General features: G+C 40.3%; 1 protein-coding gene across 4 annotated transcripts; it reads left to right on the plus strand.

Moving 5' to 3' along the window:
• Positions 1 to 12: 12 nt before the first annotated feature.
• LOC126953749 (zinc finger protein 3-like) lies at positions 13 to 10,051 on the plus strand. 4 transcript variants are annotated; one of them, XM_050789366.1, is made up of 6 exons: positions 13 to 2,267; positions 3,024 to 3,214; positions 5,041 to 5,342; positions 6,940 to 8,021; positions 8,877 to 8,997; positions 9,872 to 10,051. In XM_050789366.1, exon 4 carries the CDS (start codon positions 7,006 to 7,008, stop codon positions 7,813 to 7,815), a length of 810 nt encoding a protein of 269 aa, XP_050645323.1. In that variant the 5' UTR covers positions 13 to 2,267; positions 3,024 to 3,214; positions 5,041 to 5,342; positions 6,940 to 7,005; the 3' UTR covers positions 7,816 to 8,021; positions 8,877 to 8,997; positions 9,872 to 10,051. The 4 variants fall into 4 exon arrangements, with proteins under 4 accessions (XP_050645323.1, XP_050645324.1, XP_050645325.1 ...); XM_050789367.1 differs by having other exon boundaries at positions 8,880 to 8,997; XM_050789368.1 differs by lacking the exon at positions 5,041 to 5,342.
• The last annotated feature ends 12,374 nt before the right edge of the window (positions 10,052 to 22,425 follow it).

A 22,425-nucleotide genomic window follows, 5' to 3' on the forward strand; every position in this document is an offset into this window, starting at 1 on the left:
TGCTCAAAAATGTACAGACCTATTTTCATATGCTAGTATAGTATGTCAGGACCTGCCTCTACCTGAGTAAGGCCAAAAAAATTCAACTTTAGGAAATTATGTGTAAAAAGCTGAAGCTTTCCATTTGGCCAGCCTTATTGGTCAAGAAAGAAAATAAGCACTAAGACTATTGTGTTAAGGTTATAATTCCAAAAGTGCTTGAGAATAGGCTTTGGTATATGAGATTAGTGATTCTCTTTGGGAGAAATTTGGCAATGTTTGGGGACATTTTTGGTCATACCATTGGTGGGCAGCTGGGATGTTACTGGCCATCTAGTAGGTAGAGGCTGGGGATGCTGCTAAGCATCATGTTTGCACAGGACAACCCCACCCCCCACATTGCCCTGCCCCTGCCCCTGCCCCTGCCCCCGCCCCACAAAGAATTATCTGGCCCAAAATCCTTAATGCTGAGGTTGCGAGACTTGATATATTTAAGGTAAATAGGAGAAAGAGATATGAAGTACTGGCAATACAATTAGAAAAAGTAGCTATTCCAAGCTTTAAGAGAATCCTAAGTGTGTGCATATTTTGTGGTGTTTAAGACTACAAAAGAAAAAGAAGACTTAGTGTTTGGCATTCACAGCAACATATGTCAGGGTATTGAGAAACAATAAAGTTATTGATGTTTTAAGGTTGCTTTCAGCATCAGACCTGCCATCATCTCTATGCCAAGTGTTTCAGCATACAAGTGTTACAGAAGTACTAGTTTTAGTCTTCCACATCTTGATTCATTATAGCATCAACGGTAAAATGCTGGGGGCTGTCTCTTTAGCAGAGGGGCTATAACATCAAAGATTTATCCTTGAGGTCAACGTACGACCCTCAGTCCCTTGGACAGCCACTAGGCAGGAATTACCAGCACACCAAGGAAACCACAAGCCAGAATATTGTCAGTTTGCCAAGTAAAACCATTCCAGCTTTACTTGTTTTTAACATAGTTTTTAACATACTGTGTTAATCCTATTTAGGAAGGCAAATATGTAGGAGGAAATGTGATTTCCTAAATTAAATCGTTAAAAAGTAGGCCTTTAGAAGCACTAGCTTCCTTTTGCCGTTCAGTGGTAGTAAATCCAGCAGGTTTAGAAAGGTTCAACCCCTGGGTGCAGTGGCTCATGCTTGTAATCCCAGCACTTTGGTAGGCCAAGACAGAAGGATTGCTTAAGGCCAGGAGTTCAAGAGCAGCCTGAGCAACAGCAAGACTGTCTCTAAAAAAAAACTTAAAAAATAAAAAAATTAATCAGGTGTAGTGGGATGCGTCTGTAGTCCCAGCTGCTCAAAAGAATATGGTGGGAGGATCCCTTGAGCCCTTGCAGTGAGCTGTGATTATGCCACTGGGCGAAAGAGGTCTCAAAAGTTCAACCCAAGTTAGAAAATCAGTTTAAATGTGTAATACACCAAAGAAATAACTGCTTGTTCTGTCATATTTAAATATTCATAGTCTAGAATGCTAAGTTTAGTGTTCCAATCCATTATTCTGTAAATGGAGGCTCAAAGAGGCCACTTGGTTAGGTTTCCTGGGGCTTTGCCCATTCTCCCCTAGTTATGCTCTCAGATGTGACCCTTGTATATTCTTAATTCATGCTCTGCCATAAGATGGATTCAAACTTTGTGCCTCCACCTCTAATGTTTTGTTTTACGAATTACTCCTTTTATCAGCTTTATATTCAAGCCAGTATATTTACTGACTACAGTGTTTTGAGTTAAATTCTTTCATAAATAATTGAATAGCCGGAGAAATTTTACAGTATCGCAGTCATGTTTTGAAAAGATTGCTCTTGGTTCTTGTCTCTAATCTTTGAGAAAGCACACAGGATATAGTGGTTGGCTTTCAGATCACTAATAAGACCAGATTTCTGTGGCCCCGTTTGTCGGTTTAAGGGATCCTGTAGGGCCCACACGAGATATTTCACCAGCTGTACTATCTTTAAATTCCAACATACACGGGTGGTCGTGCCCTGGATAAAACTCAGGAAGCAAAAACAACCTTCGGGAGAGGTGAGGTAGGAAGTCATAGCATTGCCGACGGTCCAGAGCAAATCGCTCCCGGTCTAGACCCCGCCCGTACCACAGCCTGGACAGGTTGAGGTTTCAACCCCTCTCTGGCAAACTCGGGCGCAGCCAGGCCCCGCCCAGAGATTTCCGGGGCACGCCCCGGAAGTGCTGAGAGGGACTTCCTCCCTGCGGCGAGGCCTCGGAGCTGGCTGCTGCGCACAGGCAGAGAAAGGCTGGTATGCATCTGGGTGCCGCTTGGGTGGGTGTTGCACAGCTGCAACCCCTCAGACCTCCTCTCTCCGCGCCTGCCTGGGTGGAATGTGAGCAGGAACCCCAGGAGAGGCAACCCCTCCTGGGACAGTGGGGATTGTATGCAAATGCAGTCTTCCAGGAAAGGGTTTTTCCTCGAGATTTAGTGCTGCAGGGGCCCAGAGTTGGGATACTTCCCTTTCAGTTACAACCCTGGTCTTTACTGCCGTCTTCAGAACTTCATTGAGTACCAACTACAAGTGTGCTTCTGGTACCAATTGGTATCACTGCCCACCAGATCTTCAGCTTTTTCAAACAAAAGGGGGAAATTGCAAAGAATTGGAAATAAGTGTTCGGTGCTCTAAATTCAGGAGAGGCTTGTTCTACCACTTAATTGTCCCCGTGACATTTCATTTTGAATGCAGAATTCGTTCTCTCTGTACTTCAGCTTGGCAGTAAATGGCTACCCTTCCCTTTAACAGTCACCTCCATCCACGCCAGGACCACCTTACAGCACCCTTAATGCTGTTCTCTCATGAGCCCTTCCACTATCCCAACCAGTGCTCAAAGGCAATGGGAAAGATTCCCACTGCAGACCTGCTGCCCCAGCATGTGATCTGAGAGCCCTTTGCAAAATAGCTCCTTATTTAGCATTGCACTTCTTTCCCCCCAAAACCCTTAGTAGTGTAACACCTATGGCAATCTTTGCTTTTTCTTTGAGTAAAATAATTTTTCTTTTACAGAAGTGTTCTTGAAGACTCTTCAATTACAGGAAAAGACGCTTGACTGCATCTTTAGAGGAGTTGGTTTCGCTGGTTCCAAGGATTCTGTTAATGAGAAAACTCCACAGGCCAGCATTCTGTAAGCTGGCTCCAGCAGTCCAGTTGACAGTGGCTGAGGCCAGTTCCTGATCATCCTATCTGAGGAACACCAGGTCTGGGAGAGGGAGCAGTACTGACCAGGGGAGGGAGGGAGGATTTTCCTTGGGGAAGTGGCTAAGCTGGATGATTTCAAGGAATTGAGTGAATCCAGAGAGCAGGTGGGGAGAGATACTATCAAGTTATCTTAAAACTTTTGGTCCCTTAGGGATTCTTCCCTTTTTTCCCCTACTTTTTAAGCACGTAAGTCAGAAGCCAGACTAACTGTGATTTTGTCCAAGTCATTTTATCTTTCTGTGCCTATATGCCATCTGTCAGTGGGGATAGTAGAAGTACCTGTCTAGAGTTGTTATGAGGATTACATGAACAGTACCTGCTACATAGGAAGTGCTATCCAGGTATTTGTTGTAATTATTTCTTACTCTCCTTACCTCCCTGGGATTAGCTTGTTCTGCTGATTTATTCATTTCTACAGCGATTCTTTCATAAACTCATGTGTTTATTTTTTTTCTGGTCCCAGCTCTTGGGTACAGTCAGGAAGTAGGCAAGAAATGCCAGCTCTGGAAGCAGAGGGAGAATAAGATATTCTCTAGTGCCATCCAGGAATATGCCACTGAGGTGTCAATGACAGACTCTTCCCTCTACAGAAGAGTTGTGCTAAACTTGGCGTTTTGTGGTCTTCTGGGGATTCTGGAAGTAAGGGACCTGAGGAGACTTTAAAACAACTGCTATAGGATAGGATCAGGATAAGTGAGTTGTGAATGCTTAGCAGAGTCTGATTAAGTTCAGAGTGAGACTGGAGCAGGAGAGAATACAGCTCAGATCTGCCATTTCCACGTTTTTTTTTTATCATTCAGGAGCTTCATTTTGGCTGCCAGTTTTCAGAAATAGAAATTGTAACTGTATTTCCATTTTTTTGTCTTTGACTTTACTTAAAGTGCTTTTGTTTGTTTTACCTCACAGGAGTTTTTATTCTATGTGGGTCAAGTTTATCAATCTTTTCATTAATGACCTCTGGATATCGTCTCATAGAGGGGGTCGTTTCTTTTTTGAGATGGAGTCTCGCTCTGTCACCCAGGCTGGAGTGCAGTGGTGCGATCTCTGCTCACTGCAACCTCCGCTTCCCGGGTTCAAGCAATTCTCCTGCCTCAGCCTCCTGAGTAGCTGGGATTACAGGCATGCACCACCACGCCCGGCTAATTTTTGTATTTTTAGTTGAGACGGGGTTTTACCCTGTTGGTCAGGCTGGTCTCAAACTCCTGACCTTGTGATCCACCCACCTTGGCCTCCCAAAGTTCTGGGATTACAGGCGTGAGCAACTGTGCCCGGCCAGGAGGAAGGCCTTTCTATTCTGAGGTTATAAAGGACTCACCTCATGTTTTCCTCCGGTACTTTTATGGTTTCATTTATAACATTTAAAACTGGTTTATTTGGAATATATCCTAGTTTATAGAGTAAGGTAGAAATCTAATTTACCATCTTTCCAGATGGTTATCCAGTTCTCACCATGCATTTGAAGAGTTCACTTTTTTTTTTTAACTTATTTGCTACCTTTATTGTATGCTAAATGTATGTGCCTATTTCTGAGCCTTCTGTACCATTTTCATGAGTACTACACACTTTAAGTATTAAGGCTTTGTAATATGTAAGTTCTTTAGGATAAGTACCCTTCTTTCTCAGTTTCCCCAGGTAGTCCTGCATGTTTAGTCTTCTAGGTGAACATTAAAATCTTCTAAAAAGTTGATATTTTCATGGAAATAGTGTTGAATTTACAAATTAATTTGGAGATTACTCTCTGAGTACTAACCCCTGAGGAGCCATAAAGTGGCTTAATCTGGGAAGCAAGCCCTAGATTGAAATTTCATCTTGGCTGTTTTAACAGGTGCCTGACCTCGGAAAATTTATTTGCTTCTCAGTTTTTATATATATGCGAGAAGGACTTGAATGTCTGCCCTGTAGGATTAAATGAGATAAAAAGCATAAAATGCCTTCTTGGAGTAAGCGATCCTTTCTTCACACGGTCCATTCTGGCCAGCTCACAAACCACTGAGAGGGAAGCCTCCAGGATCCTAGAGTAGATGACCAGATGCCCAGGCGCACAATCTGTGGAAGTGAAAGTCAAGCTTTCTAGGCCAACAGCTGTCCTCAGTCGCTTGGTCAGATAGTCTAATCGCAGTTTTTCAGGTGAGTTCCCTCTTGACTTTCTTCTAGGGTTTTGCTTATGCCCTGGGGTGGACACCCTCGGAGGATGGGAGAAACTATGTACTGTGCCAGGTCGCCTCAGGCCTGCCTTTTCCCTCCATCCTTCCCCACCCCTCCCCTCTTCCACCCACTTTCTCACACTCCTCCTCTTTTCTCTTTCCTCCCTTTTCCTCCCTCTCCATCATCCTCCCTCTTATATTTCTTTCCCTTCACTACCCCATCTCCTGCCTGGCCCTTCTGCACTGGCAGAGTAGACCCTCAGAAACCCTGGGAGAGAGGATGGATGGGGCAGGCTGATGTCTTGAGTCCTGTCCTTGGCTGTCTCTGAGGCTCTTAAAACTCCTAATTAGAGGAGTGACTCCGACTTGCTTTTCTGACAGGGCTAAATTTGCGAGAGTGGGGTGCAGGTATGGAGACCTTATTTTCTGTTGGTCTGGATCCTCAGTTCTGCTTTGTGTTGGTTTTTGTTGGTAATGTTGTTGTTTGTTTGTTTTGTAGAATATCATTCAATTGGGATTTAACTGTTTTTGTCATTATTATACTGAGGTTATACATTCTGGGGAGGAAGGCCACAAAGTTGAAGTGCCATTCTCATCATATCAAGGGTGCATACTGTTAACTTATAACTGTCGAGACATAAAACAATTTGTAAGGTGGAAAAAAGCAGAGAGGGGTAATTAGTGTAATTTGAGTTGGAAGCAAAAATTTTATCAAGTTTGGACACAAAACTAGGTTTGTTCCCAAGAAAGTAGCAGCCATCCATTTTCTTTGGAGAGGTGAAGGGTTTATTCTGTCACAATTCCAGCAGAGACAAAGCATCCCTGTTGCTGAGATACTGTTTATCATAGCAACAACAGCTGCAGAATTAGTAGTGGCATAGCAATGAACAGAGCTTTTTTCGTCCCCATGTCTCTCTTCCATCTCAAGTAGTATGGACTCCTGTGGGTGGTAAAACATACCTGTTAATGGTGTTATTGTCATTTTTCCAAACTTCTTATCAGTTGAATTTGTTTCTATTGCCATTTCTATTCCCATACTCCTTCATCTGCTCTATCTGCAAATCTCTTGAGTTTCTGTCTTGTTTTCCAATTTAATTAAATATGATTCGCCTTTAAAAGTAGGAACTATATATTATTTTTATATTTATTTATATTCCAGATTGTATGTGTATGTTTTAGATGCCTTTATAGAGGATATTTTATTTATGCATATATATTTTTTGAGACAGGGTCTTGCTCTGTTGCCCAGGTTGGAGTGTAGTGGCGTGATCACAGCACACTGCAGCCTCAATCTCCCAGACTCAAGTGATCCTTCTGCCTTTGCTTCCCAAGTAGCTGAGATGATAGGCGTGTGCCATGAAGATATATTTAAATAGCCGTTTGAGTCAGATATTCATTCCAGCAGTTCTTTGATGTTACTGAGACATGATACAGGCTGAATGAAAACATTTTATGTGAGTGCCATATGATTGGCGTGTCCTGGGATTACTGAACGTGTTTGAGAGCTCTAGTCTATATCATATTATATTGCTTTAGCAACAGGAATAAAGCACATTTCAAAGGTCTCTTTATTATTTTAGGATTCAAGGCCAGAGGTGTGAACAAGGTGTCAACTCTGAAGGGCTGAAGGGAAGGTTTTTCTAAGGATGGACCCACACCAGAAGGTCCCTAGCATATATAATGGGGATACTTTACAGACTCCTGAGTATGAAAAAGTCTCTCAGTATGAGGACCAGTTAGAAAGGCATGAGGGTAGGCGCATGGAAGAAAGACGGTATAAATGCAATGATTGTGGAAAGAAGTTTGCCCAGAGCTCAGGCCTTGTTCGACATCAGAGAATCCACACTGGAGAGAAACCCTATGAGTGTGATCACTGTGGAAAAGCCTTTAGCGTGCGCTCAACCCTTACTGTGCATGAAAGAATCCACACTGGTGAGAAACCTTATACTTGTAATGAGTGTAAGAAAGCCTTCAGTGTAAGGGCACACCTGATTATACATCAGAGAATCCACAATGGAGAGAAACCCTATGAATGTAATGAGTGTGGCAAAGCATTTAGTGTGAGCTCAGACCTTATCAAACACCAGAGAATCCATACTGGTGAGAAACCTTATGCGTGTGATGAGTGTGGAAAAGCTTTCAGTGTGAGCTCAGCCCTCATCAAGCATCAGAGAATCCATACAGGAGAAAAGCCGTATGAGTGTAAGGAATGTGGGAAGGCCTTCTATGTGAACTCAGCACTTATTAATCACCAGAGGATTCACTCTGGAGAAAAGCCCTATGAGTGTGGAGAGTGTGGAAAAGCGTTCAGCCAGATCTCAACCCTTATTCATCACCAGAGAATCCATACTGGAGAGAAACCATATGAGTGTGAAGAGTGTGGGAAAGCTTTCCGTGGGAGTTCTAATCTTACTAAACACCAGAAAATACATGCCAAAGGAAAGTGTCATCAGTGATTTATGTGGCAAATATATTCCAAAGGGCTTTTGTTACATCAGAAGATACCATCGAAAGAAGAGTATGGTTAAAGTTAATCCCTTAATTGACACTTCATCCTTGAAATACTGAAGTGAGAAATCACTGAAAAGTAACTCCATCAGCATTGTTTCTAAGGCTCTAAAATCACATCTACTTCTGAGAATGTAATTTTGCAACTCATAAGGTAAAGCCATTTAAAAACCATATAGTATATAATGTAGTTTATGTTGGCTTAGAGCAAACTAGCAATTCAAACATTTTCCTCTTATGAGCAAGCCTTTTGTTGTTGTTTTGTTGCTGTTGGTGTTATAGATAAAACATTAGATTTTGACATTGGAAGCAATTGGTGAGAGAGGAAGGACATATCCTTAGTTGAATCTGGAAAATACCAACCCATTTATCTTTCTTTGCCTTTGATGTACCACTGTGCTCTTAGGATGATTAGATGTGTTTGTGACTTCTTGGCAGAAGGTAGAGCATCTTTTTAGGTAGGAAACCCAACAGATAATTTTTCAGGGAGATTCTTGCATAGTCAAAAAGCCTTAAACCTTTTTTGACTTACTGACTCAATAAGCTTTTGAGTTTGACTGAGGTTCCTCAACCAACGCAAACAAAACAAAGACAAAAACTTCCCGAGGAGATTTAAGTATTTCTGACTTCTGACCCTTGCTCATAGCTGATCATAGCTCACTGCTGTGTGTGGTGTCGTATATGCAAAGGCTCGGAGGTATAATAATGGGACATTTGGGGAATTTTTCGAGGTTGGTGTTGGTTTTAGGATGACTATGTGAAGCTTGATACCTAATGTCAACCAAGAATACTCAGATTTGAGAGGTGAGTTTGATTTTGAAAATGTTTTTGCTTTGTCTATGGGAATCGCACTAGAGCTGTCCACCAGACCGTGATCTCACTTCCTAACCCTAATCTCCAAAGCCTGTATTTGCACATGTGAAACTCAGGAGAGAAATCTGGACTTTAAAATTACTTTGTTACTATTTTTCTTTCCTTTTTTTTTTTTTTTTTTTTTTTCCTTTTGAAGCAGGATCTTGCTGTATCATCCAGGCTGGAGTACAGTAGTGTGATCCCACCTCACTGCCGCTTCAGCTTCCTGGGCTCAAGTGATCCTCCCATCTCAGCCTCCCAAATAGCTGGTTCTACAGGTTTGCACCACCATGCCTGCTAATTTCTTATTTTTTGGAGAGACAAGGTCTTACTATGTTACCCAGGCTGGTCTCCACTTCCCCTGCTCAAGCGATCCTCCCGCCTTATCCTACCTAAGTGCTGGAATTACAGGCATAAGCCACCGGGTTAGGCTGTTTTTCTATTTTAACAGTGATTTCTCCCTCGTGAGTAATAGTCCTGAAATTTTTTATTCCTGAAATTTAATTAATGTGAGGTTCAAGATGAATATGCCAAATTGATAGAAATTACAAATAGCTTTGGTGGTTCACATTTGGAAGAGATTATAGAGAACGCTCTCTGGGAAGGTGAAATGTTGTTCACTTCTCAGAAAGAGGCTCTGTGTTGCAAAGGGATGCACAGTTTCCATGAATTATCCTAATCAGCACTTCAGGCAAGTCAGCTGTAAAACACACTGGACCTCATGAAGCTCTGAGCCAACTTGTGACCAGAAGGCACTAAGGTCAGAGATGCATGTGGAAAAGCACATGATGAAGCCTCTGGTATTGGAGTAGTGCCTACAGCCCTGCCCAAGGCCTGGATATGGGGATTGAAGGCAAAGAAGATCATGGTTCTGGAGCTCACATTGAGGAAATGGACCTTACTCAGGGAATTGGGCACATTAGAGAAGTTAAAACACATACTGTACTTATAGCAGAAGTGAAGGGCTTCAAGAAGTTCTCTTTGCATTGCTGACTTCATGTGTGAATTCTTTTGCCCTGCTTCTTCCTGTCTTTGACAATTGAAGGAGACTAGGTTTTCCTTTGTTTGACCTGTCACCCCATTTCTGTGCTGTTATCTTCAATGTTTTTAATGTTTATCTTTCTAACCCCAGCTATCTTGGTTTGTTTCTAGAATGGAGGTTTACAGACAGTCATCTGGGTGGAGGACACCCTTTTGGAATCAGCACTGAATGTGATGCCATATCCCACTCCAAACCAGCACAACTATAAATATTAAGCAGTGAGTGGTATTCTGAAGACTTTGAAGGAGGAGCTATTTCTGAAAATAAATTTATTTTGTTGAAGAATTTAACCATTAAGCAGTCAGGATATGTGTACTGTGGTTATTCCTTTTGAGCTCAAAGTGAGGTACTAGTGATTATTTGTTTTAGGTTGGGTCTTGTGCCAGGTGCTAGGAATACAAAAATAAGTGAAAAAAAGCACCCTAATCTCAGGGGACTCGCAGGCTATTTGGTGACAGGGAGAAGAGAGTAGATAGAAAACAACAAATACTGTGATAAAGCCACTGGATTTGTAGAGTACTTTGCACTGAAGAAGGTTTAACAATGACTCACTAAAACAATTGGAAAGGCTTTGGAAGAGGACGAAAGTTTGGAGGAAAAAAAATGAGTTCTTGAGCCATATGATAAAGAGGAATGAGGGAAGGTACAGTGAGAATAGCATGTGAAAAAGCACAATGCATCTGGGGGTAAAGAAGGAAGTTCTCATGGACCTTGATTATATTTCAAGAATCATAGAATATGCATATGAAAGTAGTATATTATGACCAGACCATGACATTCTTTGTTCTGCTAAGAAGTGTGAAGCATATTCTTTAGACCAGTGTTTCTTCAAACATTTTGTGCAGTAAAAAACCCATTTTATGTTGTAACTCAGTGTACCATTTTTGGGAGAGACCATCCTCCTTGGGCCTTGCACTCCTACATGTCTTGTTGGGTGTGCCAACATTGCAAGGGCATAGCAGCTCTTACTCAGGCCACTTTTTATTGTCATGCAGCTAGTAACCTTGAAAGATGAGGTGACATCTCTTGGACTAAGAGTAGGTTAGCTTCCTTGCTTACTTATTACTGTCTGGTATTCTTTTGGAAAGTTCTGTTCAATTTTTTTACATGTTTATAGGAATTATTTACATATTCTGGATATGAGCTCTTTTCATAGAGGATGCAAATATTATCTCCATCTTTATAGCTTACCTTTTATTCTCTTAATGGTGTCTTTTGATGAATATAAGTTTTTAATTTTAATATAGTCAAATTTATCAGTCTTTTTCTTTCGTGTGTGTCTTGTGTCTTTTGTATAATTCTTTCTCTCCCTTAAGATCAAGAAGATAATCTCGACCATTCTAAAAAGTTTTCTAATTTGCTTTCTCATTTGTATCTGTAATCCATTTGAAATTTATTTTTCTGCCTGAGTGAGGTAAAGTCTAATTTCATTCTTTTCCCATATGGATATTCTTTTCATCCTTCATCACTTATGGGAATGCCTGTTATTTCCCACTGTTCTACAGTGCCAATTTGTCATTAATTAATTTTCCAAAAATGCATGGATCTGTTTCTAGTTTCTCTGTTACGTTCCATTGCTTTATTTGGCTCTCCCTGCATCAATATGAGATTTTCCTAATTATTGTAGCTTTACATTGTTCTGGTATCCAGTGGAGCAAATCATCCTACTTGAAGAGTCAGACTCCGTGCCAAATTTTATGTGTCATTTTTCAGGCCCAACCGTAGGCAGTTACAAAGTCCGTACACCTCATGAAGGAAAGCTACGCTTCCCATGCCAGACTTGGGGCACAGCCAATGCATTGCAGTCTCTGAAGAAAGTTGCAGTCAAGGACCCAGACCCCCAGCCCAGCCATGCTGTTAGGCATATCTGCATACCAAGCACCTCTATTTGGAGGTCTGTTTATTGGTGGCCTCCTCTAAACAATTCTGAGACCTTTTTACTGGGATCAGGAACCTTGATGCCACTTGTCTTCACTTTCAATATTTAGTACTTTTCCAGTCCTAGCAATTTTCACTCTTTCTCCTACCAGCCCTTAGGCCCATAAAATGGATGGAGCCTTTTATTCAGGTTTGTCTTAGTAGTGAGATGATCCCCATACTTGGCTGATTCTTTTGACGCTCGCTTGACTCTGTTCCATGGGTAAGAATGTAACACTGCAGGAGCCAGCACTTTTTCCTGCTGAGCCTCTTGCTAATGCTACTGCTGATCGAAGGCTTGACTGATACCTTATCGTTTTGGCACGTTTTAACTGACCACCACAACACCTGACAGCTCAGTTCTTTCTGCATCAGCTTAGTTCTTAACACCACCTTCTTCTCCTGCTTCATAAGTGTCTTGGCTGTTCCTGGTTCTTTGCATTTACATATAAATTTTAGAATCAGCTGTCAAATTTGACCCATTCCCTTCTAAAAAATTATTGGGATTTTGATTGAGAGTGTATTGAATCTATAGATTAATGGGGAGAACCAACATTCTTGCATGAATTTTCTAATTCATGAACATGGTATAGCATTCCATTTCTTTAGGGTCTTAATTTTTCCCAATAATATTTTATGGTTTTCTGTGTTGGTCTTAATGATCTGTATTAGATTTATCTCTAGACATTTGACATTGCTTCCATGTAATTGTTAGTAGTGTCATTTTTTAAAATTTACTTTCTGTTTACAGAGACTTAGCATTGATTTTTATATATTGACTTTGTAGCCAGCATTCTAACAACATATAGATATTTTTGGTCTTTACATATACCATTTGCAAATAATGACAGTTGTATTTCTTCCTTTCAAATTTTTATACTTTTTTTCCCCCTTATTACATTAGTATGACCTCTACTACCATGATAAAAAGAAGTGGTAATAGTTGGCATCGTTGTCTGGAAGGCCTGCTGTGACCTCACCTGTAGATTCCTTTCTCCAGTGACTCATCTTGAGATTACCCTTCTCTCATACCTCCAACATTTTTGAAACTTGGATATTCCAAGCCTTTGCTAACCATTCACTTCTTTGGATACACTCAGCAGAAGAGAAATAGAAGGCTGCCAACCTCTTAGACTCAAACAAAATCATTTTCCCATTTGTTACCATCAGAAATTGGCTCTTCCCGTCCACAGGTTCCACATCCATGGATTCAACCGTGTATTGTCAGTAGTCAGAAATAATAATAATTAAATAAATAAATAGTTATCTTGATCCTGATCTTCACAACCTGCCTTGCCTAAAAATTTAACATTTTTCACACTACCTGTATGCGAGCTAACCAGCACTAGCTGAGAAGGGTTTCACATTTTTTTGACTCTGTTTAACCTGCACAAAAACAAGACTTTAGAACAAGTCTTACTTGGTGGTTGCACAGTTCATTAAAATATTTTAGGTTGAGCTCCACTGGTAGCTGATTTCTAAAATAATAGAACATTTTAAAAATATAGTATAGCAACTATTTACATAGCATTTTCATTAAATTAGGTATGATCAGTAACCTTGAGATGATTTAAAAGTATATAGGAGGATGTGTGTAGTTATATGTAAATACCATGTTATTTTATATAAGGGACTTGTGCATGCTGAGGTGTCCTGGAACCAGTCCCCAACAGATACCGAGGAACGACTATATACAGTCAGTTCACATTACTTGTCGTTAGTTGGGTCCTATAATGTTACCACAAACACTGAATTAATGAGTACTGAACTGTTGTTCCTAGAGTTAATGGGGGGTTAAATTCCTGTAAGCCTGTACTCATAATATTTTCATCAATCCATATATCATTTGCATTGTAAACATTTGTTCGCCAACATGCTTGTGAAATAAACCAGTCCCATCAGGGTTTGAAAGCAGCTCTTCCTTGGCTGAGCAGGTAGGTGGCTTACACCTGTAATTCTAGCACATTGGGAGGACAGGGCAGGAGGATCACAAGCCCAGAAGTTTGAGACCACCCTAGGCAACATAACAAGACCCTGTCTCTCTAAAAATAAAAAATAAAAATAAATAAGCAGCTCTTCCACATAACCCTTTTCTGTATAATACTACACAGGTGTTTAAAAAATATTCCATAGCCTTCTAATCTTTAGAACCTGTCTTGCCTGAAACTTTAACATTTTCCACACACACACTTTTAACATTTTCCACAGTATGGGAGACAGCCAGCACTAACTTAGATGGGTGTCACATGTTCTTGGTTTTTTTCTTTAATCAGTTGTCATCTCATGAATTCTCAATTTTTTTTTCTTTTTTTTTGAGATGGAGTTTCACTCTTGTTGCCCAGGCTAGAGTGCAATGGCGCAATATTGGCTCACCGCAACCTCCGCCTCCCTGGTTCAAGTGATTCTCCTGCCTCAACCTCCTGAGTAGCTGGGATTACAGGCATGCGCCACCATGCCTGGCTTTTTCTTAGCTTCATCCCACACTGTAGCTGTGGCTTTTTAGCACTTTCCCTAGTGACCTCATGTACAGACGACCAAATTTTCTCTTCCTTTTTCTGGATGTACTGAATTGTTGAATCATTAACATTGTATTTATAGCCAATAGCACTATCACTCATGCATGAATGAAGCTTATCTAACACACCTATTTTCTCTGTAAGGCACATAACAGTCTTGTTGCACTTAGGAACACTAGACAGCACTTCACCACTATATTTGGGTACCATTTTAAACAAAAATTACCCCCAAAACGGGGCACTAGTTATGCCCCAAAAGGAAACTTGTTGATAAGAGCTAAAACGAAGGCAGAGTGTCCCCTTGTTTGAACTTTTCAGATGGTATTATTTTCATAGGGTTGCCATAGTAGATTACCACAAACCTGGTGGCATGAAACAACAGAAATTTATTTTCACACTGCTCTGGAGGCCAAAAGTCCAAATTAAGTTGTTGGCAGGGCTGCACTCCATCTGAAAGCTCTAGGGTACTTCCTGGCCTCTTCCAGATTCTAGGAATCCTAGGCTTATAGCCACATCACTCAAATCTCAGCCTTTGTATTCACACAGCTTTTGTCTACTCTCTGTCTTCTCCTTTCCTATCTCTTACAGGGATCCTTGTCACTGGATTTAGGGCCCACCTGGATATTCCAGGCTGATCTTTTCTTGAGATCATAAACTTAGTAATTATCTGCCAAGACCCTTTTTTCAAATAAGGTCACATTCACAGATTCCAGGGGTTAGGACATAGACATAACTTTTTGGGGGCCACCACTTAACCTACTGCAGATGATAAATTTTTCTCTTCTCAGAAATAATTGATTAATGCACTTGAGCACTGAAGTTGAAGTTTTCTGGCAATTAGCAAAAGGGAAAATAGGTTGTTTTATATTGTTTTTTATTTGCCTAACAAAAGAAAGCAACTCTCTTTGACTGCAGAGATGAACTTTTTCCTGGAACTAAATTCAAATAAACATATTGCTTGAATCCCTGTGTAAAATATATTAAATAATAGATATTGTCTTCAACTATAGTTTTAAAAAGAAAAAATGGGTCATAGTGAACCCTAAAACAATCCCACAAAATCTTGTGTTAACTTCTATTAAATTACAACACACCTACAATATACAAATCATAAGCATACAATTTTATCACTTAAACTAAGTGAACACACTTGTGTAGCCCACACCCAGGTCAAGAAATAATATTTTCAGCCTTCCAAAAGCCTTTATCCCCATGATTCCTTGTAACACCATGATGAATTATGCCTGTTTTTGAACTTTGTGTATACCACGTAACTCCTTTGTGGCTGACTTGTTTCTTTTGACATTGTGAGATGGATCCAAGCTATTGAATATAGTTTTAGTTCATTTTCCCATGAAATTTCTAACTTAGTGAAGCATTTCTACATGATGCTAAGAGTATGTTCAGGGATTTGCTTTATATAATCTTGATTTTGATAATCAAAAGGGTTCGACTTCAAGAATCTAAATGGATGGAAAGTTAAATGATTATCAAGTAGTGTCTCTCAGATTTCACATACATTAAGCAAGTATTGGCTTAAGATTCATGATTGAATTCTGTGACAAGTATCTGTGATCACATATTCTTTATAGCTACCTCAGATTCTTTTTGTGATGGTTTAGGAGATGGATGTGTGAATAGATAGCTAAATTTTATTCTTGCCCAGCTATAAAGCCAACCCACTTCAGCATGAGCATGAGTAGTAGACGAATTTCTAAGTAAAGACAATTTGTTCCTCATGAAAAAACTCTGAATCTTCTGCATCACAGTTTGGGTGCTTAGTTGGGATTCCAAACTTCTTTATCAAAAAGTAGGAAAGCTTCAACCTGGAAGATGTTTAGAACAAGTTGCACAGTTCATTAAAACATTTTAGGTTGAGCTCTATTGATGTCTGATTTCTAAACAAACATATTTGCATTTCTGTAACTACTTCCAATCTTCCCCTTCTTTCACCTCCCATAGCACATTGTTTCTTTCTTAGAACATTCATCTTCTCTTTTGCTTTGTTTGTTTTTTTGTTTTGAGCCAGTTTCTCACTCTGTTGCTTAGCCTGGGATGCAGTGGCACAATGTCAACTCAAGGCAACTTCCAATTCCCAGTTTCAAGCGATTCTCATTCCTCAGCCTCCTCAGTAGCTGGGACTATAGGCATACGCCACCTTGCCCGGCTCATTTTTGTAGTTTCAGTAGAGATGGAGTTTCACCATGTTGCCCGGGCTGGTCTCAAACTCCTGAGCTCAGCTAATCCACCTGCCATGGTCTGCCAAAGTGCTAGGATTACAGACGTGAACCACCACACCCAGCCCTATTTTACTTTGTATGTGTCTCTCTTGTCCTGCTCCTTTGATTGTGAGTTTTTTGACTGCAGGGATTATTATTATTCTTTATGGATTCTTTGCAGCCCTTGGTATGGCTTGAGATTGTACAAGTCATCTTGGGCTAATTAGGATCAATTAGCTTTTTGTCATGTAACCAACAACCTCCCAAATCTCAGTGGCTTGCAATAACAAAGGTTTATTCTTACTGCACATCAGTTATGGGTCAGTTGCAGCTGTGCAATACATTCTCTCTGTTCTAGGATCCAGTCTAGAGGAGCAGTCCTACCTTGAATGTGCTGCTCTTATAGCAATAGAAAAAACAGTTGTAGGACTATGTGATGGATTTAAATTAGCTACTCTGGAGGAGCATATGTCACTTCCACTTCATTAGCTAAAACAACTCAAATTACCAAGCCTAGTATCTGTGGGGTGGGGAAAATAATCCTTACAAAGAATTCAGTGTGTAATAACAATAATCTATTATTGAGATAGCGTATCTACCCTGATAGCCAATATTTATGGTATGCTTTCTATACCAGGGCTTTTCCTGAATGCCTATATATATATATATTTTTTTTTTCTCAATGAATAACAATGCTATGAGACAGATACTTCTGTATTCCCATTTTACAGCTGAAGAAGTTGAAGAACAGAGACATTGAATAACCTGTCCATTAGGAAACGGTAGAGCCAGGAATTGAAACCAGAAGTCTGACTTCACAATCTTTTCTCTTAACCACAGTGCTGTATTATGAGAGTTTTAATCTGAAGGTTTATGTCTATGTACCATGTTGGGCTTTAAAGAGTCATGAGGTGTGCTAGTAAAAACTCTAAAAGTGAGATTGAGATTCAGGAGCCCTTGGTCTCATCCAGTCATTACCTCTGAGTAACCGTATTACCTAGGCTCATGCCCCATACCTGGGCCTCAATTTCTGTATCCTTAAAAATGAGGTAAACAGACCAGATATTCTCTGATACCCCGTCAGCTTTGAATTTCTTATCCTTTCTCCAAGTACATAGTAAAATACTTTATTGATGTTGATATGATGACCTCTTTCATCCTCTGCTTTCTATGTTATTATCTTCATAGTAGATCTTGTATCAGTATTGAATCTCCCCAATCCTCTTACTTCTATTTTACTTCTCCTGTTTTGCTTTAACGATACTACTACTACTACTACTGTCTACCATTTATTGAGACCTACTGTTTCAGAACAGGAAAATAAACCCAAAGAAAGCTGAAGGCAGAAAGTACTAAAGATAAGAGCAGAAATCAATGAAAAAGCAAACATATCCTTACTTAGAGCCTTCATATATAAAGAGTGTGTTTTAGGTAGGTTCTCTCTGTAGGCTACTCATATATGTTACATTAGAATTCCCCTTTCTGTCTCCAGGAAAAAGGTGCTAATTGCATAATCAACCTGTTCTTTCAGATGGTGACTCCTGGCCTTAAACAGGAGTCTGTTTCAAAGCAAGACTTTTCCAGAGGAAGTCCAACACAGAGTGATGCCCAGGGGACTAAATAGAAACATTTATTAGGGACCCAACACTGAAGAAGTTCATGGGCTTCTGAATAGTTTTCGCAAGTGAGGGGAGATCCCCTTTGAAGAAGCACAACAGACATTGCCTAAAGCTAAGGAGAGTATCACTGATAAAGGAACCTGAGACACCTGGGAGAATTTGCTCTGAAATTCAGTCCTGCCAATGCTCTGAGAGTGGGAAACCCTCCTTTCAGTTTGCGCATGATTTTCAACCTCAGCAACTGTAATAAAACAAGCAGGCTCTCAATGTAAAGTTAGTGGGAAAGTCATTTTTCTGAAAATATCCCTCCCTATTTAAAAAAGCCTTAATACACCAGCAGCCCTGACTTGAACACCAGCATGTCCAAACTGGAGGAAAGCCCTATGTTTATCTTCAACATGGAAAGACCTTCAGTGTAAACCCAAGTTCCATGAAACAACAGAGAAGCCATCCTGGAGAGGGCTTGCATGAGAGTAAAGAATGTGGCAAAATCTTAAGACACTGGATCTTGTCAGTGTCTTGTCAGACATCAGAGAGCTCTTATGGATATCTTCAGTGTGGAAGGCCTTCTGTGTGAGCTCAGTATTATTGAACATAAGTAAATTCATTTTGGACAAGAGCCTTATCTATATTCGTGGGTGTAGCAAAGCCTCAAAGTGCTGTGACAGCCTTATTAAACATCAGAGAATCTGCACTGCAGAAAAACCCTATTGGTCTGAAGAAGATAGTAAAAGGTTCATTGTGGTTCAGCTCTGGTCACCCACCAGAGAATCCACACTGGAGAGCAGCACCGTTATGAATGTAGTGTATGAGGGAAGGCCTTTATTTGGAAGCTAGCACTTTTCAATCATCAGAATGCCCATGCTGAAGTGAAAATTTATAAATGTAAAAATGTAAAAAAGCTCAATCGTATACATCAGAAAATCCACACTGGAACAAAACTGTATGCATATGACCATAGGGAAGCTAACAGTGTTAGCTCATTGCTTAAAGGGCATCAAGATTCCCATAGAGGGAAAAGCTCTTTGTAAATTATGTGGGAAAACCTTCAGTCAAAGTTCAGATCTTAACCAGCATCAGAGTCCACACTAGATGGAAGCTTTGTGACTTGGACAAATGTAAGAAAACATTTTGATGAACTCATCCTTTACTAAGCAACAAAGGATACACAACAAAAATGGACCTCAATAATCAAATATGTGGTAGAGAGATAGTAATTTTTCAACATCATCTGTCATGATTAAGGAAAAGACCATTAAATAGAAGTGGTGACAGTAAAAAAAAAAATAGACCAAATGCATATTATCACTTTGACATTATTTTATGGAATTAAAGACAATTGTTATTAGAAGAAGATTGGCATGTCACTTCATGGGCAGAGTTGAGGAATTAATCTGTGACCAGTCTCTATGGATATTTAACTGTCTTTGATACTATTAACTTTTTATTTTCTGTAGTAGAGGTAGAGAGTAGAGGGTAAGTCTTTATAACTAATCACGTAACTATAACCTGGATAATCCAAACATTATTGACTATATTGTTGTTTGTTTGGAATTCATAATGCTCACTAAAATTTTTCTAAGAATGATTTTGACATTTATTCCTGGGACCCAATAAGTGTATCACTTCTTCCAGACTTACTCCCTTTTATTTTTTATGATGTTAGTCTCAGAAATGCTGCAAATAAAGATGTGTGTTTTGGCAAATCATTTCCCAAAATTTCCTATTCCTTTGTTTAAAAAAAAGGCGTAGAAATGTGCATAGACTGTGTGAACCTGCAGTATGATGAACAACAGACCTTACTGCCTTGTTCATCTTTGTGTCTCTAATATACAGAATAATGACTGATACAGAAAAGGCCCTCAAAACATGCTTGTTGAATGACTACTCCAAGGGTTCTGTTTATGGGTTGGTCTCATTCCAGCCTACAGAGGGGCCACTAATTATGTTTGCCATAGGATTCTACCCTCTTCCCAGACCTGATCAATGAATAACTTCGGGTGCTCAGTGTGGACTGATTATGAACTCACTTCGTGGCACATCATAATCATTGGTCTGTGTGAGGCCTTGCTTTCATTCTTACACACTTTTTCTCCTTTACTTTCATCCCAGTCGTGTTTCTCCCATCCTTAAATATTTGATTTACAAAACTGGTCTTGTGTTAATATGTCTCATTTTATACCATTCTGCTTTTTGAGGTTTATTCATGTCAATATATGAAAGTCTAGTTCACCCCCTTAACTGCTGTGCAATGCTTAGTCATTGATTCGTTCCTCTAATGAAGGTTATTTTAAACAACTCTTTATAATAAACAGTCTTGCTCTGAACACTTTTGGGAGTGTTTTTCTGGAGAACATACCCAGGAGTCAAATTGCTGGGTCACAAGTATGCACAGTGTCAATATCACTAGCAAGTAATGGTTTCTGTTCTTTGTGAACTAAGAGACCTGTCTGGCAGCTTAGCCTGATCATGATAGCCCCTTTTCTGCATGAATTTCTGAGAGCAACTGACAACTAAACCAGGCAGGCATATTCTCATCTGCTAGCAGCCTGGAGTGAGATGAATCTCCAACATAAGAATGAGAAAACCTCAACCTCAGAAATAATGCCTGACTTTTCAGGGTCTGGTGATGCAAACTGATTATACTACTTAAACTACAGTGTAACCTAAGAAGGCACATATCAGACTATGCTATGAGCAAAGAGAAAATAAAATATTTTTCCTTTTTACCTAAGAACATCATCTCAGAAAGGGAGTACAGCCATTGCAAAGGTGCTGACATTGGAGAAACAGCAAGGCCAGTGAGACAGTAGTAGGAAATGAGGTCAGAGAGACAGGGGAGAGGGCCTGTAGAAATAGACTTGTAAGCAGGCTGGGCATGGTGGCTCACACCTATAATCCCAGCACTTTGGGAGGCCGAGGTGAACAGATCACTGGAGGTCAGGAGTTCGAGATCAGCCTGGCCAACGTGGTGAAATCCTGTCTCTACTAAAACTACAAAAATAAGTCAGGCATGGTGGTGCACGTCTGTAGTCCCAGCTACTCAGGAGGCTGAGGCAAGAGAATCAGGAGGTAGAACCAGGAGGTGGAGGTTGCAGTGAGACGAGATAATGCCATTGCACACTAGCCTGGGTGACAGAGTGAAACTCTGCCTAAAAAAAAAAAAAAAAAGAAAAGAAAAAGAAAAGAAATAGACTTGTAAGCCAATTTATGGACTTTTGAATTTTATCCCAAGTGAATTGAAAGTTATTATAGGATTGTAAGGAAAGATATGACATGTCAGTTTTTAAAAAGTCAAAACTTATAATAGACTATATGGGGCCAGGGTGAGAGCTGCGAAAACAGTTAGGAGCTATTTAGGCTTTCTTTAGTTTTTATTTGCATTAATGAATTAAAGCTAATCCAGAAAGGAAATGAGAATGGCTTAGATAAAGGTAGCAGAGGTGGTGATATGTGATCAGATTCTAGATAAGCATTGAAGGCAGTGCCAAGAAGATTTTGTTGATGGATTAGACATAGAGCTACAGAGAATGAGAAGAGGCAAGAATGTCTCTTAAGGCCCAGCTTGGTAGCTCATGCCTGTGATCTCATCACCTTCGAAGGCTGAGGCAGGCAGATAGCTCGAGCTCCGGAGTTCAAGACCAGCCTGGGCAACATGGTGAAACCCCGTCTCTACAAAGAACAACAACAACAACAACAAATTAGGTGTGGAGGCATGCACCTATAGTCCCAGCTCCTCACAAGGCTGAGGGGAGGATCACCTGAGCCCAGGGAGGTCAAGGCTGCAGCAAGCCATGATCTGGTGGCTGTACTCCAGCCTGGGTGACAGAGCAAGACCCTGTCTCAAAATTATTTTGACTCATTTTTATTTAGACTCTTAATGTTTTGGCACTGAGCAACTGAAAGAATGAAAGAATGGAGTTACTTTAACAGTGATGGGAGAATGCAGTTGGAGCAGGGATTTTTTGTATTTGTTTTTTATTTTTATTGAACGTGTTAAGTCTGGGATATCTGTTAGTACCTCACACAAAGTTTGGCATTTAAAAAAAAGGAAGAGGCATTCTTGAGACAGCTTCTGCCCCTCAGTCCAGAAGCATTCCCCAGCCACACCTGTCAGTACCGGTGAAAGTTTTAATTACAGGCAATCCCCTTTTCACCCCAGACACTGCTAAAGACCAAGAGTTTAAGAAAGCAGTATTTTTCTCAACTGGATTTTTATTTATTTATTTATTTTAAGACAAGGTCTCTCTCACCTAGGCTGTAGTGCAGTGGTGCGATCTCAGCTCACTGCAGCCTTGACCTCCCAACTCAAGTCATCCTCCAGCCTCAGCCTTCCGAATAGGACAACAGGCGTACACCACCATGCTGGCTAATTTTTGTATTTTTTGTAGAG

Source organism: Macaca thibetana, chromosome 4 (assembly GCF_024542745.1).
Source record: "Macaca thibetana thibetana isolate TM-01 chromosome 4, ASM2454274v1, whole genome shotgun sequence".
Lineage (NCBI taxonomy): Eukaryota > Metazoa > Chordata > Mammalia > Primates > Cercopithecidae > Macaca > Macaca thibetana.

Bases quoted from the DNA above. Each gene is read 5' to 3' on its own strand.
- LOC126953749 (XM_050789366.1), top strand. From the start codon at position 7,006: ATGGACCCACACCAGAAGGTCCCTAGCATATATAATGGGGATACTTTA.